Source organism: Condylura cristata, unplaced genomic scaffold, assembly GCF_000260355.1.
Source record: "Condylura cristata isolate star-nosed mole 26May11 unplaced genomic scaffold, ConCri1.0 scaffold00027, whole genome shotgun sequence".
NCBI classification, from domain to species: Eukaryota; Metazoa; Chordata; class Mammalia; order Eulipotyphla; family Talpidae; genus Condylura; species Condylura cristata.
The window spans coordinates 26,722,240-26,740,688 of NW_004567128.1; the positions used below are offsets into that span (position 1 = coordinate 26,722,240).

General features: G+C 40.2%; 1 protein-coding gene and 1 pseudogene across 1 annotated transcript in view; one reads left to right on the forward strand and one right to left on the reverse strand.

The window, feature by feature from the left end:
- The first annotated feature begins 15,149 nt into the window (after positions 1–15,149).
- LOC101626590 lies at positions 15,150–16,053 on the forward strand (annotated as a pseudogene).
- Positions 16,054–16,105: 52 nt separating this feature from the next.
- The window catches only part of ZNF41 (zinc finger protein 41), a 722,252-nt gene continuing 719,908 nt past the window's right edge, over positions 16,106–18,449 (reverse strand). Inside the window, exons 8-9 of the mRNA XM_012730274.1 lie at positions 16,608–16,750; positions 16,106–16,141 (exon numbers count right to left, since the gene is read on the reverse strand). Coding sequence (XP_012585728.1) covers positions 16,106–16,141; positions 16,608–16,750 — 179 coding nt within the window. The remainder of the gene's footprint in view (positions 16,142–16,607; positions 16,751–18,449) is intronic.

The window sequence follows — 18,449 nt, forward strand, 5'->3', positions numbered from 1 at the left end:
AGTTTCTTCATTCCTTTTCCTTTTTACTTCTCTTTCTTTTTCTTTTCTTTTTTTTTTTAAGATTAATTTTATTTACTTACCTAGGGTGTAAGCCCAACATGTGGAGTGGTGAGAGGATTCACCAGAGACAGAGTGGGGAGCAGAACAGACAGATCTACTGAAACACACTGCTGAGGGGAGCAGCGTGCAGGTCAGGCAATGTCTGCCAGGCCATATGGGTCAGCTCCCTGGCCAGGCATTGAATTTGTGCTGCAGTGGCTGTAACTAGCTTCATAGTACTGAGACTTAACCCATTGCACCACCAGGGATGCCCCTAGAATGTACCTATGGGGGGAATCTGAAGAAAACAAATATCAAAAAACTAACTCCAAGGGCTGCCAGGAGCCACGCATTGCTCATCCGTGCACACATCCATAAAGTTAGTGATCTTGACACCTACACTTCTCATTGCATCAGAGTCTCTTGTTTGAGCTAAATTTGGGCCAGAGCCAAGACAACCCCCTGCACAGACTGGAAACCTCTAGAAATATCACAATTCTTTCTATCACTCAGATTCTGTGGTACAGGATGCTGTTTTTGTATACCAAATAGAAGTTTGGAATCTTATCCAAGGCCTCACGATCTCAAGAGCACCTGCCTAATGTGCAAAAAGAGAACAATTATATTTCAAGAGAGCAACTTAGATTCTGAAAGACCGTGATGTGGTGTCTCATGTGGTTTTCTATTCCATGGCCAGGCTTTGCATCAGTGCCTACAAGACCCACAGCATGGCACGTTCATTACTCATAATAGCACACTCCACACGAATTGGCACGGAAAGCCATAAACGTGATTGTAATTTATAGAACAGTTGTGAAGTCATAATCATATGTAATAACACCTTGTAATAATGTCACTCCTGCCCCCTTAGGAGCCTCAGGTGCTCCACAGACATTTCTTTGTGCACACTCCTTGTTCTGCAAACAAGCACAGAGCTTTCCTCACCTTGCCTTAACAGAAAGAATGAAAAAAGAAATTGTGTCCTCACTATTCCTGAGCTGGCCCTCCAAAGCGGGGGGCCCTTGTGTTAACTGTCTTTTGTTAAGAAATTATTCCCAATGTCACAGCTTAAACAAAACAATTCTAGTGTCTCACAGCTCTGTAGGTCAGAAGTGCAGTGCAGTGTGGCTGGTTCCTAGTTCTGGTGTGAAATGGTTGAAATAAAAGTGTTAGCTTAGCTGGATCCATGTCTGAAACTCTAGGGGAAATTCCACTTCAGAATCATTTCAGCTTTTTGCAGAATTCAGTTCCTTGCAGCAGTGGGACTGAGGTCCCCATTTCCTTGCTGATTCTCATCCAGGGATTGATTTTGGCCCTTAAAAACACATTCACACTCACACTGCTCCCTTCACCTTTAAGCCAGCAATGGTACTTTAAATTCTTCTCCTGATTCAAATTTCTACCTTCATCTTTTTTGTCCAGAGGATATGTTCTTCTCTTAATGGCTTGCCTGATTAGGTCAGGCCCAGCCCGTCCAGGGTAATCTCTTTTGCAGGTCTTTAGGTAACATGATTTCATTCAATGTTATAACATTGATGAGACAAAAACAATCCCATCCATGTGGAACAAAATGACATTTTTCAAGAACCTGCTTTCATTCTCCATCACTTTTGTTTAAAGTTGCAGTTTCCAAGAATCCAGCAAGAACATTGAGGACTGAGTGTGTAACACAGGAGTAATACCAAACTCACAACTTCCAACCCCACCTAAAGGAAAGAGGATTATACAAGGGGAAGGCTCACTGGGAGTCACCTTAGAATCATGCCCACTGTAATCCAAAGGAATAAAGGTGACAGAAATAGTGAATGTGGAAAAAGATAGGGTCTGACAAGCCTCCAGGGTCATTTCAAAAGCACAAAGCCCTTCAGTTCTTTCATTTCTCCAAGGCTGCTACCAGTCTTCTAGAGGGAAATACTGAACACAGAGCACAGTTCAGGTAACAATATTTTCTCTAAAAATGATGCTTTCTACAGGCACTTCATCAACACAACTCCCCCCCCCCCAAGTTCAGGTGACCCTCTCTTATTTACCTTGCCACACAATTTATCACAAGTGACTCTGATAAGCTTTTGTTATCTTCTCAACAAGATTCCAACTTAAGAGTAAGACCCAGTATTCTTTACTGCTGTCTCCCCACAGTGCCTATAGACAGTAAGTGCCAAATGTGTGCCTGTTCACCGGGAAGTGTGCTGAAGGTGATAAAACTGTCTTATGATTCTCCATGATGTGCTCCTGTCTCTTAGTGTTTACTGGCTTTGCTAGCCATTATTTTCACCATTCTGTGTGGTAGTTTAAAACCCTGCTTAGATCAAGTAGCATTTATGAAATGTGCATAATTTCATGGGAGACACAAAAATGTGTCTATAATGTCTCTATAATGTGCATAATTTCATGGGAGACACAAAAATAATAAAACAAAGACCCCTTTAAAGAGTTCATACAGCATACGGACACTAACACGAATCTGACCCTGACACTCTCCTGAGTCAAACTCTCAGATAGTCTTCAGGTAGATGTGGTTAAAATCTAGAGTCTTGGCCTCCCTGGTGGCACAGCAGGTTAAAGCACAGCACTGAAAAGCTAAAGCCACTTCCGCATGAGTTCGATTCCCGCCTGCCCCAGAGGAGACCACATGGCGCAGCAGACCTCTCCTGACCAGCCTGCTGCTCCCCTCAGCAGTGTACTTCGTCGATCTGCCTGTTCTGCTCCCCACTCTGTCTCTGGTGAAGCCTCTCACCACCCCTGAGCCTCTGGCCTGTACCCCAGTTCTATATGCATAAATAAATAAATCTTTAAAAAAAATCTAGAGTCTTTACTGTGGTCTTCAAGACTCTGTATAACTTGGTCTGAATTTCCCCGCCAGCCATACTTCATTACAGTATGACCATACTAGTAGACACCATCCTTTTCGGACCCATTTTCAAGCTAGTGGTGTGCTGGTTGAATATCAAACAATTAGCTCTCTAGATGAAAAATAAACAAATCTGATTTGCAGAATTTTCCAGTTCCCATGATAAATAGTGCCATCAGAACCAAGTTCAAGTTATCAAAGTAATATCAGCCAGATAATAATAATTGTTGAAAATTTAACAATTGGCTCTTGAGAATGGGTTTTAACCAGATTCAGCACACCCACTGATTCAAACAATCCCTATATTGGGTCAAAAAATTCATGTCTACTCAGAATCTCAGATTGTGGTCTTATTTGAAAATAGGAACTTTGCATATATAATTAGCTAAGAATTTCCAGGTGGAATCATGCTAAATTTAAGGGGGACCCTAAGCCCAATAGTTGGTGCTTTATAAGAAGACAGGAGACCAAGAAGATCATGTGAATACAAAATCAAAGATGGGAGCTATGCTGCCATAAGCTAATGAATGCTTGGGGCTACTATTGATAGAAGTTGGAAAAAGCAAGAAATAATTCTCCCCCAACCCTTCACAAAGAGCATAGTCTTGCTACACCTTGATTTATAGTTGCCAGAGATACTAGAGAATAAAATTCTGATCTTTTAGGAATACCAGCTTATGGTGGCCTGGGAGACTAATACACCTGCCAAATTTCATCTTGCAAAGTTCCTTTTCCTCCTTCAAGCTTCACTTAAACATCCTTCCGCAGAGAAGCCAGCCCTAACTAAAGGAGAGCCTCCCATAAATGTATTCATTATATTCTTTCTTCAAAGACTGTATTATACTTTATAATGAGATATGGAGGACACACACACACACACACATTTTTTCTTTCCCTGTGTGTGTACTCAAACTTGACATCACCTTTATGAGGACAGGGACATGGCCCACCTCATTCACTGTTTTATACTGAGAATTACTATACTTAGTAGGTACTTTCTTTTCACTTTCTCATCACTGCTGGCTCCATCTCAGTCTCCTTTGCTGTGTTCTCTTCATCTCTCCAGTCATTAAATGTTAGAAGGTCCCACAGCTTAGTCTTCAGACTTCTTGTACTTCTACTTCCTTGGTGACTTCACATTGTATGGGTTTTTCTGTTAGGTTTTTAAAAAAGTTTTATTTTATTTATTGATGCACACAAAATCTGTGGTGTAGGCCAGAGGTGTGGGGGATAAGAGGATTCACCAGAGACAGAGTGGGGAGCAGAACAGGCAGATCCACTGAAATACAATGCTGAGGGGAGCAGCGAGTGAGACAGGAGAGGTCTGCTGAGCCATATGAGTCTGCTCCCTGGCCAGGGACTGAACTCACGCTGCAGTGGCTGGCAATAGCTTGATAGTGCTGTCTTTAACCCCTACTATAACAAGGAGGCCCCAGTATACTTGTTCTTTTCTTTACGTGGAATGTTCTTCTCCAAAGTATCTGCAGAGCTCACTCTCTCCCTTCCTTAAAACGTCTATTCAAAATCACCTGCACAGCAAGGCATTCCCCCAACCACTCAATTAAAAAATGCCAAACCACTTTCCATAGCACTCCCTAACTCTCCTTCTTTGCTGTCTTTCTCCCAATGTTTATTAATTTATTTCTGTCTCGACTTAGGGCATAAGCTCCATGAGACTGTAGCCTTTGTTTCCTTTGTTCACTGCTCTATCCCTAGGCTTAGACAAGTAGCTGGCTCATAATAGGTGCTCAACAAATGAATGAACTCAAATGACAGGTTTAAATTAAATGCTAGAGTAGATGTATAATGAAACAGCCTTGAGGACACGGAGAAGGGAATTTGTTCTGAAATCTGGGGTTTCTGAAATCTGGGGTGAAAGAAGGAAAGAAATCAATAATGTCTCACAAAGGAACATGGGAACACAGTCATGGAAAATTCTCTGAGAAAGGTTAAAGAATGTACCACAATTCCTTATGAAAGCAAAAATATCATTTGAAAACAAAATCCAAAAGTAAATAAAAGGAGAACAATGATCGACTCATATGATACAGCAGGATCTTTCCCTATTAATTATGGAACTACGTAAAGCTATGAGGCAAAATTGATGCAGGATTAAACAGTGTCCGTAATATAGTATTCTTAATAGAATCTGTTTAAGAGAAAAGGACCCACTAACTTGACTGTCAAAATACAAGCATGTTAAAATTAGATCAGTTATGCCTCTTGAACTCTAGTCGATAAGCCTGCCTCAGTCTGGTTTCACTTTATCCTCAGCCTAGGCCTACAGGAAAGCAAGGTGTTGAACCACTGGCTTGACTAGCAGTATCTTATAATAAAAATAGTTTACTCCAAAGATTTTAGAAGTTAATGAACATGTCTGTTCTACTAAGATAAGACTTCTGAAAGTCACACTATAAAAGCACACAAAAGTGACTTGCTCAATTTTGGATGTACTTCATCACAAGTAATATGCAAACTACAAAGGAGAAAAGGCAATAGCAACATTTCTTGACGTGCTTCTGTTTATAAAAAAAAAAAAGGAGTACAACGTAAGAATGACTCTGAATTAGAATCCATTTGATAAATGCATTACTTCAAAACTTACTACTGAGGGGCCAAAGGTAAAAGGAACCCTATTCAGAAGGGAAAGGCCGGCATTGTAATATTCTGATCCTGGGTTTTCCACTTAGTAATTTGGACAAATCACTGGGGCTTATTTGATCTATATTACTTACAAAGTCAATTCCTGCTCTCAGGTTCTATCTGTAGGAGGTAATGCATTTGGAATGAAATCAAGCAGGCATTACAAAAGCTTAAATGTTTTGAAATGCTGGTTCAGAAAATCATACACTTTCCCAAGGTAATCTGAGATTCAAGAGGAAGTTATTCCAATTAGTACAGATTCTGATTTTGACGTGCCTATGGCCTTATACTGTGGGTCATTGTTTCCTTGTCTAAATTCTTCTCATGATGAACCATGGAATGTTACCACACATCAGTCAAGTTCAAAAATAATCAATTCACAAACCAGGTATATCAGTTGTGAATCTGAGAAGCCCTATGAGATCCAACTAAATTAAATGACATCAGCTTACACTCAATGGGATCCAAATATAAGAATGAACTTTCCATATTTTCTCCTTGTCTAGTTTCATGTGACAGGAGAGAAAAGAAAAGAAATCCATCTTCTTCATATGCCTCCACTAATTCCTTCCTAACTGGTGTTGAATCAGGGGTGGGGTGTCATTCAAGTCCACGCGTAGTGCTTCTCTTTCCATTTTCAAGTAAACAGCAGCCAGAAACTTGACCTTACACACTAGTCTGTAGGTGCCCACGTGAACCTTGCCTGGGATCGTTTGGTTATAACATTCATGAATCATGTAGTTATCACTTTCCCCTGTCACAGCTGGTTAACCTCAGGGAATTGTCATGGGAACTCTTGCCCCATCAAGCACTAATAAGATCCCATGTAGATAGTGTATACCTGCCCAACTGGAGTATTCTGCAAAATGTCCCATTTTTCTCTTCCCTCACTGCTCTCTCAGTGATAAGATGATTATGCATGCCCCCACTGACCCCAAACTTGCACATCTGTAATGAATTCCAAAGCCAGGAGATTTATTTCCTAGTTTTCCCAATGTTTAGATTTGAGCTGGCATCTTTAAACCTTAGAGATTTCCTCATCATTGTATTAGCTCAGGAATTCCAAATATTTTAACCAAGGTGTATTGCAGAGTAACTTCAAAACTGAGAAAAGAACTTTCCTGGATGCCAGTGAACCCAGGGTCATGCCAGCGGCTCCAGCATGCTAAGAACTCATTCTGAACATTCCAGTGGTGTTCTTAGAAGATCCTAAAGATCGACAGTTTATGACAAATTGCCTGGGTCTGGAAATATTCAGCCAACTTGCACTCTTTTGTTGTTTGAGTTAAGAATAAGCCTGGAAGAGTGCATCATTTAATTCTCAAACAGAAGATGTAGGCTCTAAATAGCTCCCATGACAGTCTGTCTCAGAAAGGAATGCATTTCACAGACATATTCAGGGATTCCATTTTAAAGAGTTCTTTTAAGCTGGTAAAAACGGCACACATAAGATATTAGAAAGAAAAAAACAGCATGAGAAGAGCTCCTTTACAAGGTACTCCTGAGAGACTCAACTTGAGGGTCTATTAAAAAATCACTGCCATCCATTGCAACAAGAGATTTGCTGGAGAAGAGAAGGTCAGGTTTAGGAAGAATGTCAATTCATTTAGGAACATAATACAAGCATCAATATTAGTAGCATAGATACCTGTTTAAGCATCAGTCAGTCTAACCTTTACTGAGAATTAAATTCCCACAACAAAAATGCAATGCCAAGTGGCACCAAGTAGGTCCTTGGGTCCCAGCTACCATTCTCACACTCAAACCAGCTCTGGAAAACTCTGCCGAAGAAACAGTACACTGGACTGGCCAGACCACTTCTGAATTCACAGATGTTCACTGCTACCTGGATTGACAAGGTTTTTTGAAAACCAGAAACACAAAATCCAAGTCAGAAGGATCGTTCTTTGTCTGTAGACAGGGTCTAAAAAGTAGGGATCCCCAGGGGAGCAAATGATGAAGACCTGTGAACATCTTTGTTCACAGAGAAGACAGCAGAAAAAATAACTTGCCTTCTCCCATGATGCCGAGTTTGAGAACAGTATCTTGTCACTCACTCTAAAAATGCCAGGGAAGGAATAGTGATGGTACTTCATGGTAGGGATGGGACCTGAGATGAGAAAGAGAAGATATGGGTACAGAGAGCAGAACAAACAAACAAAACAGCACTACTTATTCCAGAAACTCTTCACAAATGTCAAGTTTCTTAACTCCAAAGTTAGGCATGTGAGAATCCACTCAAAAGTAGAAAACGACCTATTCCCCACCTGATCATAAATTCCAGGAAATGCCAGGCGCTTTGATTATTATGGCCCATATGCCACGGATTCATTAAAATGCAGACCTGTTTAAGTTACAGGAAGCGCAGCTTTGTGCAATGAGCTCCGGAGTGAGTCCTGGCTTGACTGTTCTATGTTAAATAATGCTAGGCAATTTGCTTAGTCTTTCTCTGTGTTGTAACTCTAATGCTAAGAAGAGAGAAGGAGCATGGGGAGAGAGATTCCCATTTCTCCTGTTCAGCATTCATACATGTTGTGATAATCGATGAATAGCATCCCAAGAACACCGAGAAGTTTCCAGAGGACTAATACTGATCATCTCCCAGAGAAGTTTCCAGAGGACTAATACTGATCACCTCCCAGAGCTGCACGCCTGGACCTTGGCCCATCTCTCCATGGGGCTCCACAGTGCCGGGGATGTTGAGAGATTCACACTTCAAATTTCCTCCTTCAGCAAGTCCCACTTATAAATTATAGTTCATTGGTATTCTCTGATGTTCCTTGTGTAGGAGGTAGGAGCTGACTGCTTATTTTTAAAATAATTTCCTAAGAGGGATTTTTTTTTTAAATATCAAGCATTTTAAATGGGGGAAGGAAGGAAAGAGAAATATCTCATTCAGTGATAAATGGATTGATTCACTTATTCGTTCTGCAAACATACAGGGAGCAGCTTCAACGTACAAGAAATTCTGATGGCTCTAGGAATGCAAAGTCCAGTGAGGCAGGGCTCTGCACTCAGAGGCTTATGGTCTCAAGGAGAAGAACACAACAAGCCCAAATCGTGCTATGCTGAGAGCAAACACCAGCGTCACAGACATCCATTGCGGCCATCGCTACACTGTCCTGAGTTTCCAGAACAGCACATGCCTTGAACCAGACTGTAAAACACACAGTAATTATATGGAGAAGAAAAAGTCATTCGAAATTGAAGGCGCAGCATCTGTAAAAGTAGGTGTGACCCAGCTTTCCCACCACATGGAGAAATATTAAATGCGATGGATGTGAGGAACAACTAAGGAAAAGTAGGCGCCCAACAAGTGGAACAGCGTCAGAGAAAGAGCCAAAAGGGAGGCGGCTGAGGGCGCCGGCATAAACACATCACTGATCCTTGACACCCTGGTGCTCACAGTTGTCAGGGAAGGAGTAGGATGGGAGGACCAGTGCGCACAAGATCACGTCGCCCTCTCGCCCTCCACCTGCTGTGTACCCTGCCACTGTGTATGAAAGAGAAAAGAACCTCGTCAGTTATGCGTTTCTCAGAATCCCTGATTTTATGAGGCGCCTTTCGAAGCCAGGAACTGAATCATATCTAAATTCATGACTACAACTATAGAAAACGTGGAGATCTGCTCGACAGTGTGAGCACTAAAGCACAGGCCTCCTTAAGAGGTTCAGTACAAGCTTCCCCAGATGATGTCGCTTTGACATGTGGATTCTTTCAGGCTGAGGTTAATCAAGGCTCTGCAGGCTGCCGAGAAACTTTTACCACTTTCTTCTTAACTACCTAGAAGAATGAAAATTGGGGTATTCCCCAGAATAAGGACTTTTTTTTTTTTTTACTCAGAAATAACCATTCTGTTGGAAAAACCCCTATAGATGGCAGCGCAGGGAATTAAATGCATCTGATCTTTTATCATAGCAGTCTCTCTACTCTCCTCTCTCCTTCACGCCCCGGACCTCTATCCGAGCTTTGGCTCAGGATAAATGCTGTTGTTTTCTCTCATTTACTTTAGAATTTACATCCATGTAAATTCTCCATATGAAGGTAATTAAATTTGTTCTTTTCTCTTTCTAAAATGTCTGATGTTCATTTGATTGCTTGGCCAGCCCAACCAGGGAGACCCTGGGAAAATTTCATCTCTGTCCCCACAGTCCTCTCTGTTGAAGAGACACAGCCGCTCTGGATGTGGTAGCGTGAGATTGAAGAGGTTACGCTTTGGTGAGTTGGAGCAATTACCTTCTAAAAACACTAATGACCACTAACATTTATTGAGCTCTCATTAGATGCCAAGCGCTATTGTCCCGAGGACATGCCAAAGACTAAGAAACAGCCCCTGACTCTCAAGTGACCTCTAAAAAAAATAAGTCATTAGAAACAAACAAACAAACAAAAAACAAATCAAAGGGAAAAAGCAAGCTCTTGCATAACCTCTGATTAATATGTGAGGTTTTTGTTGGTATTGTTTTAAGAATAGTCATTTATCTAGTTCAGCTGCCTGAAAAAGACATTTAGATCAAAGGGAATCATATATAAGATTTTTCTACATTGATCACAGTGCCGGGAGAGAAAACTAGGAAAAGCCAAGTATCTGCTGCCCTCCTGTGGCCACAATTCATCCTTTACACTCAACAATAACATCAAAGTACATTTCAACCAATGTTGTACTCAGGCACTGTGAAAATTGTGAACAATTTCAACCAAAGTTCAAAGTGGTCACTTCAGGTCTTTCTCAACTAACCTTTCTCCATTCTACACCCGCTCCTTTAAAAGTCTGTCTTGGGATGCCCTTAGCCAAGCAAATACATTTGTTCTTCTCCACAACATAGGCAAAAAACAAGTGAATCCAGTTATTCTCTCACATTTATTTCCACTTTCTGGAACTTCATTCTTTTCACCATACCATTTACTTCCATCCTAGGAAAATTCTATAAATTCATCTTGTCTGGAAAATGAACATGGATTCTCTTTCATTGACTGAAATTTTCATTAAAACTTTGGTCATATTTTGTACTTTCAGTGCACACATCTTACATTTATTTTTGTTTCATTGATTCCTACATCATTTATTGTCGATGCTATTATGCATGGAATTCTTTCCATAAATTTCACTTGCCTATTTTTCATTGATAATATACAAAAATAAAGTTGATGTTTCTGTATTGCTCTTGTATGCAGCAACCTTGTTCAACTTATGGGTTCTACAAACTGTTTTCTGTAGATACCCCAGGATATTTTATAGTCAGCATCATAACATCCACAAATAAAGAATTTTACTTCCTCCTTCCCAATCTGGATGCCTTTAATATTTTGCCACATTGCATTAGCTAGAACATGCAACTCAATGTTTAATAAAAGTGTCAATGGTGAATATTTTTGCTTGTTCTCTGTTGAGACAAGGGTTCAGTCTTTCACCCCAAGTAATTGTAGGATTTTCATAGATGACATTTATCTAATTGAGGAACTTCTGTCAATTACTAGTTTGCAGAGAGGTTCTTGATTTTTTTTTCTTGTTCAGAAATGGGCATTAGGTTTTATCAAATAACTTTTCTGTATCTACTGAGATGATCTTATGCTTCTTGTCTATTATTCATTTAATACAATTTATGACAGAAGTTAACATTCAGATGATAAAATTAATCTTGCATTATTGAAATAAATTTCACTTAGTTATGGTTTATTATATTTTTTATATGTTGCTGGCTTTGGTTTCCTAATATTTTGTTGAGTACTATTACACCTGTGTTCATGAAGTTTATCATTTTTATTTTTCCTAGCCCTGTCTGTGTTTGGTTTTTGGTATTAGGGTTATACTGGTCTCATAAAATGAGTTGGGAAGTGTTCCCTTCTCTGTTTTCTGGAAAAGTCTGTGAAAATCTGTTACTTTTTCTTTATATATGACATTGAATTCATCATTGAAGCTTTTGTTTGTGGACAGAATTTTAATTATTAATTCAATGTCTTTACTTATTATAGGTCTATTCAGGGCCAACACTTCTACTTGACTCCAGTGTGGTACATTGTGCACTTCTCATGCGTGGTCCATTTCATCAACATTGTCTCATTTGTTGGCTGAAAGCCGTTCACAGTGTGTCTTAACAGTTCTTTTCATTTCTGTCAAATCGATAGTGATGAGACCTCTTTCATTCCAGATCTTGGTAATTTCTACCTTTCTTTTTAATCTGTTTAAAGGTTTTTAAAATACGTAGATCTATTCCCAAAGTTAACTTTGGTTTCATTGGTTTTAAACTCAATCGTATTTTTTGTTGTTGTTGCTATTTTCTATTTAATTGATCCTGTTCTAATACTTACAATATTCTTCCTTTTGTTTGGATTTAATTTATTCTTTTTCTAACTTCTTAAGATAGACTCTTATGTTATCAGTTTGAAATCGTTTTTCGTTCTAATATGTCTTAAGATTAATAATTTCCTTCCAAATGTTGGTTAGCTGCAGCATAAATTTTGGAATGCTATGTTTTCATTTTCTTTCACTTAAACATATCTTTAAATTCCTTCTGTGATTCCTTCTTTCACTCATGAGTTATTTCTCTGTGTGTTGTATGCAGTTTTCTAAGTACTTGGAAATTTCCCAGATTTCATTCTTTGTTGTTTCGAATTCAATTCTGTTGTGGTCAGAGCATATGCTTTGCATGATTTCAAATCTCTCAAATTTACTGAGACTTTTTATGATCTGACATATAGTCTATCTTCGAGAATGCTCCACTTGCACTTGAAAAGAACATGTATACTGCTCTTGTTAGGTGGAGTTTTTATAGATGTTTAGTTCAAGTTTGCTGATAGTGTTCAGTTTTCTATATTTTTTTGCTGACTGTCTGTTTTTTCTATGCATTACTGAGGTATGGGATGTTGACCTCTCCAACTACTATTGTTGGAATAGTGAATTCTCCTTTGTGTTCTATCAGCTTCTGCTTCATGTATTTGGGTGCTTTATGGTTATGTGCATACAGGTTAACATATTACAGTCTATTTATACTCTATCAGGATGAAATATCCCCTTTTGACTCATGGAATTTTTTGTTGTTATTTTAAGTTCTACTTTATCAAATGTTTGCATGGCCACTGTAGCACGCTTATCATTGTCTACATATTACATCTTTTTTTATCCTTTTACTTTTTTTTAAAGACTTATTTATTTGTGCATACAGAACTGGGGTACAGGCCAGAGGTGCAAGGGTGGTGAGCGGATTCACCAGAGACAGAGTGGGGAGCAGAACAGGCAGATCGATGAAGTACACTGCTGAGGGGAGTAGCAGGTGCATCAGGAGAGGTCTGCCGCGCCATGTGGATCATCTCCGGGGCAGGCGGGGATTGAACTCATGTGCAAATAGCTTTAGCTTCTTAGTGCTGTGCTTTAACCCGCTGTGCCACCAGGGAGGGCCTTATCCTTTTACTTTTAACTTATGTGTGTCTTTCAAAATAAAGTATATTTCTTGTAGACACCATATAGCTGAATCTTGTTTTCTAGCTTAACAATCGCTGTTTTTTTATTGAAATGCTTAACCTCTTCACCCTTAGTGTAATTATTTCTATGGCAATTTACATCTCCCATTCTTTTCTTTGTTTTCTATATGTCTCACATTTTTTGCTTTACTTTTCCTTCTTTACTTATTTCTTTGTTGAATTGTTTTATTGTATTTTAAAGGTTATGTTCTTAGTTGTTGCCCAAAGGATCACAATATCATATTAACTTGTCACTACCAACATCATTTTAATCCTAACTTACCTCTAGTAAAATATAGAAAATTTGCACTAATATAGCCCCATTTCCTCTACTTCTTTCTCCCTCTTCGCATTATTATTTTCACATACATATTTAGGTTATAAGCTTAATATCAGGTCTTATAATTATTATTTCATACAATATTACATCTTTTCAATCTGTCAAGAAGAGAAAAGATTTTAAAATATACAGAATTCTCTTTTCACTATTTCTAAAGTTTTTTATTCCTTTAGGTAAATTAGAATTAGCATTTTGTGTCATTTCTTGTCAGCCTGAAGGACCTCATTATTTCTAGAAAAACACATTTGTCTGTAAAAAAATAAGATTATTTTGACTTTACAAAATACTGAATAATGCAACTTAGAGGCAAGTACAAGGCTAAAATGGGAAGGGCACAAAAATGCTATTGGATCCCATTAACTGCTGGCACATTTATACTTCTACCTGATAGCTACATATATTCCAAAAAAATGAACTGTGAGGCAACCAACAAGTCCTTGGATTACGAGCCCATTATCCCTCCAAACTATGTGAGACTAGGTTGGAAATTCTTTTTTGTGTCTGCATTCTGGAAGACTGTTCTTACCTGTGTCCTATATTTCCATGTGTAATAGTTTTTGTCTTTCTATCTTCCTATTGGAGTCCTCTCTATTTTATTAATATGTTTAATCTCTTTAGCATTTGATTTTATTTACCTATTTCATTTATTTTGACCTGTGCTGACTCGGCATTTGATTTTATTTACCTGTTCATTTATTTTGACCTTCATATGTACTCAGATCTGTTCTGTGGACAGTTGCTAATTCAGCAGGGTGGGGAGGGAATCAGAAGGATCCAGACGTTGGCATGGCTATGCTGGATTGGGACTGGCACATGTTTATGTTATCTCCAATAGCCCTCCTCTCTGGGCTTTGGGATGAGAAACTCAGTACTCCCTGCACTTTCACTATACCTCACAGAGGAGGTAACAGCCTCTGAAAGTGAGAAGGGGAGTACAGATCAGAATGCCTGTGTCTGTGGAGCACCCCAGGTTCTCCACAAGGTGTTCCCCTTTTTAAGGGGTATGCCTCCACAGAACCTCTGCTTCCCTCTCGCCTGTGCTTCCAGTCGAGCTGTGGGAACCACCCTGTCACCAGTTCCCCTACTCCCACGTTTCTCTCTCCACCTACCTCCTGTTCAATATAGCATGAGTCTCCTCAATGTCCCTTTCCTGAAATCTGCACTGGTCTGATAATCAACCCTATTCCTATCTAAAACATTATCTGTCCCACACTGGGCCCTCTGGCCTGCTGTCCCAAGAGCCACAGTCTGTGGGGCCCTGAAGTTGCCTGTCACATCTGCTCCACTTGGCAAGGCTTACTCCACTGCTTGCCAGGACCTAGAAGAAGTGGGTTGCTTCCATGAGCCTTCCCGGGCTCACTGTGGCCACAGGGGCCTACTGCAGTGGGTCTATTTCCCAATTCCGTCCAAGGGCTTGCAAAGGTCTGCCAGGGCCTTACCTTGCTTGCAGGTTCTCCTGGAGCTTGCTGAGTTCAACTCACAGAGATGATGCCAGGCCCTTCCTGGAGCTCGCTGAGGCTGCAGTTAAACACAAATTTTTTCTTTATACACGAGTCTTTTATTTTAAGTGAAACACTTTGTTTTACATCCTTGTTAATATTTTGACAGTTAGTATTTCTCCCCTCAGGTGAAGTCACTGTAGCTCTCCCACTACCATAGCACCATAGTCATTGAATACACAATATTTTTAAAACCGCAAAAATAAAAGAAGGAAAGCAGCATTAGATTAGAAAAATCTAAATAGTGGTTTGAGCGAGAGACAAAGACAGAGCCAGAGCCAGACCGTGGACAGCAGATGCATCCCATGGAGAGCCAAAAATGGCAGTGAACGTGTGCTCAAGGTCAGTCACCAGCTACAGCTGAAGGTGACATGACATCCTGGCCTGGGTCAATGAGTACCTTCAATTGAATCTGACGAAGATCAAACAGTTGTGCTCAGAAACTGCCTGCTGTTCCCCACCATCCCAAGAAAGTAAACGTCCAAGCACAACTAGAACACGAATGTATCCAGAACTTCAACCAGGTTTTAAGAGGGTGAATGCAGACAAAATAATTCTGATGAAAATTAGTAAAGGTAAAGCTTCAGGACAATTTTGAATGTATCCAGTAGTTCAAGAAAATTTTTATGTAAACCATTATGAAAAAGACTATGACCATAGAGCTGCCCGGCAAGGCGAGGAAACGGCAGTGGCATCTTTCCTGGTTGCTCCAGCTGCAAACAAACTGAGGAAACCACTCAGCTCTGGCAATGCAGCTCCACAGAGGCCCCTTGCAACACTCAGAAGCACTGCAGCCTCTGAGGTCCGCCTGGGTGTGGTGAGAAGGAATCCTGGTATGGGCAACTAGGACGGAGAAGTAGCTGAACTCATGCAGCAGGTCAGTGGATAGAAACTTATTTTCAAAAATTTGGAGAGATCTCTACTTTAGTAAGCTAAAGAACACTGAATCGATTTGCCAAGAGGACAAGAGATAAACAATGGTGTGGAGCATTGTGGATATTCTTGAAGCCACGGGTGAAGGCTTTGTGATAGCAGATGAAGGGGGCCACAGGAGGAAGAAGAGTGTTAACAGTCAGCATCAGCAGAGCAGCATCAGAATTCGTCACTCTCAATCATGTTATGTGATTGTAAAGTACTCCCTTTTATTGTTCTTAGAGGACTCACTGGTGTTTCTTCATAAATTGCACTTGGCAGAAATTTCAATCCTTTTCCAAAAAGTTTGAGTTAGGAGCTTTGACCTTGTAGCACAGCAGTATTAACATCTAGTTGGTTCATTTAGGGAGTAAAGAGGCTGACGGTGGAGCTCTGGCTCTGGTAACAGTGAGTGCAAACTGTTTTTATGTACTAGACTGAGGTGAAGACCTTAGTAGAGAAATGTAAAATGTAAAAACTGAACTGAATTTTGAACTAATGCAAAATCTTGGCAGAAAATACTGTAATAAATAAATGCCTTAAGGGCATTTAAAATATGGTTCTATATTTCAAACTATGAAAAGTTACTTGGGCCCTCCCTGGTAGTACAATGGCTTAAAGTGCAACATTGCGAAGCTGGCTGCAGCCCCTTCAGTGTGTGTTTGATTATCAGCCAGGGAGGTGACCCACAGTGCACAACAGACCTCTCCTGTCTCACCTGCTGCTCCCCTCAGCATTGTACTTTGTGAATCTGCCATTTCTGCTCCCCACTCTGTCTTTGACAAATTCTCACGCTTCCTCTGCACCTCTGGCCTGTACCCCATTTCTGCATGCATACATAAATAAATCTTGGGAGGGAAACTACCATGACAGGTAATTTTCGGTGTTGACATTGTGTCTGGGGAAGAAGGGACGTTGGAACCTGCTGTTCACAGGCCTGACAGGGCTGTTTGACCTGCTTAAACATGAGTGCAAAAGAAAAGTTTGAAAGGTTGCTCTGTAAAACAACTTGACTAAAAGCATTCCTGCTAATGAGCAAGACTTAATGTTGCCTGAATGGATAGAGGGTGTATTTCAGCTCTGAGTCAGTTTGAGTTGGAGAGCCTGATTTTCATTGAGCATTTTTCTGATGATTTTTCCAATTATTCCTGAAATTTGATGTACTATATTTCTTGAAAAATGAGGCTTATTCAGCTTTTAAGTCTAACAGATTACTTTTGGGAATTTGATATCTCTGGGATTTGAGGGAGGTGTTGGCATTTCATTTTATTGCCTTTTTTAAAAAAGATTTATTTATTTGTGCATACAGAACTGGGGTACAGGCCAGAGGTGCAGGGGTGGTGAAAGGATTCACTAGAGACAGAGTGGGGTGCAGAACAGGCAGATCCACAAAGTACACTGCTGAGGGGAGCAGCAGACTGGTCAGGAGAGGTCTGCCGCGCCATGTGGATCACCTTGGGGGCGGGTGGGGATCGAACTCATGCGGAAGTGGCTTTAGCTTCTTAGTGCTGTGCTTTAACCCACTGCGCCAACAGGGAGGGCCCCACATTTTATTACCATTTGAGTTAACATTTAACATGTTTCTCTTCTCTGTTCCCCTTACCCACTGGGGACTTCCCTTTGGCTCTTTCAAATTTGCTTAGAGAGGAAGTTCAGTAGGCAGGTAAAGATGTTGCAAGCTTTTTGTGGGCCCCTGAGAAGGCTAGTGAAAGTATCACTGTCCTGAAGTTGCAAGGCTGGGTATTCTCAGTACCACTGCTCACAGCCCCGCAGTGCTTTGCCTGGACGTCCATCTCTTTGGAGATAGTTTGTTAGCATGTTGCTAACTGTTCATTTTCTTGTTCAGAAAAAACAGCACCATGTCTGAGATCATTATTAATAGTTAAAATGTCTCATTCCTTAACTCTCCCTCATCTGCATTGCCCACAACCTACTCCATTAGGCTGAGTTCTGCAACACGTGAGTCACCTACTGAGACTGTCCAGTCCCTGATGTGTTTGTATTGATTTGTTTCTGGTGGTAGCTTGCCCTAAAATGTGTGCAGAAAGCAGATATTTTATGGTAAGATGAAGTGGAGTTCAGAGGAAAACCCAGATTCAGTGCTGAACAATGAGCACCCCCCCCACCATGCCAAAAAATGCAAATTAACTAGCTATTGTACAAAACGTGGAGCTACTTTTTTTTTCTCCCCCTCCCCGGAGCTACTTCTTTTTTGTGGCCTTTTTGACTTTTAGAATTTTTGTGCCCTAAAATTCCATTTTATTAGGACCCATTTTCTACCTGGTCTTTCTTGACAGGGTTTGTTCCTACTTTAAGCATTTTCTAAATAGACTTCTGTATTAAAAGAAAAAAAGTGTAAATGATTAAGTGAAGGGAAACTCACTGAAGTGAGCAACATCTTTTTCTAATAAATCAAGGCACCACTAAAAAAGTGACTAAAGACTACAAAACTAACAAGGTGGTAGTATAGACATGGAACAGTAAAAGTTATTTAGTTAATCCAAAAGAAAGGAGACAGAATATTGGGACAAAATAAGTAACAAACAGTAAGACAGTATACTGAAACATAAATATATCAATAACTACAATAAATTCAAATTACCAGAATTTTTTTAAAAGACAATATACAGGGCCCTCCCTGGTGGCGCAGTGGGTTAAAGCACAGCACTAAGAAGCTAAAGCCACTTCCGCAAGAGTTCGATCCCCG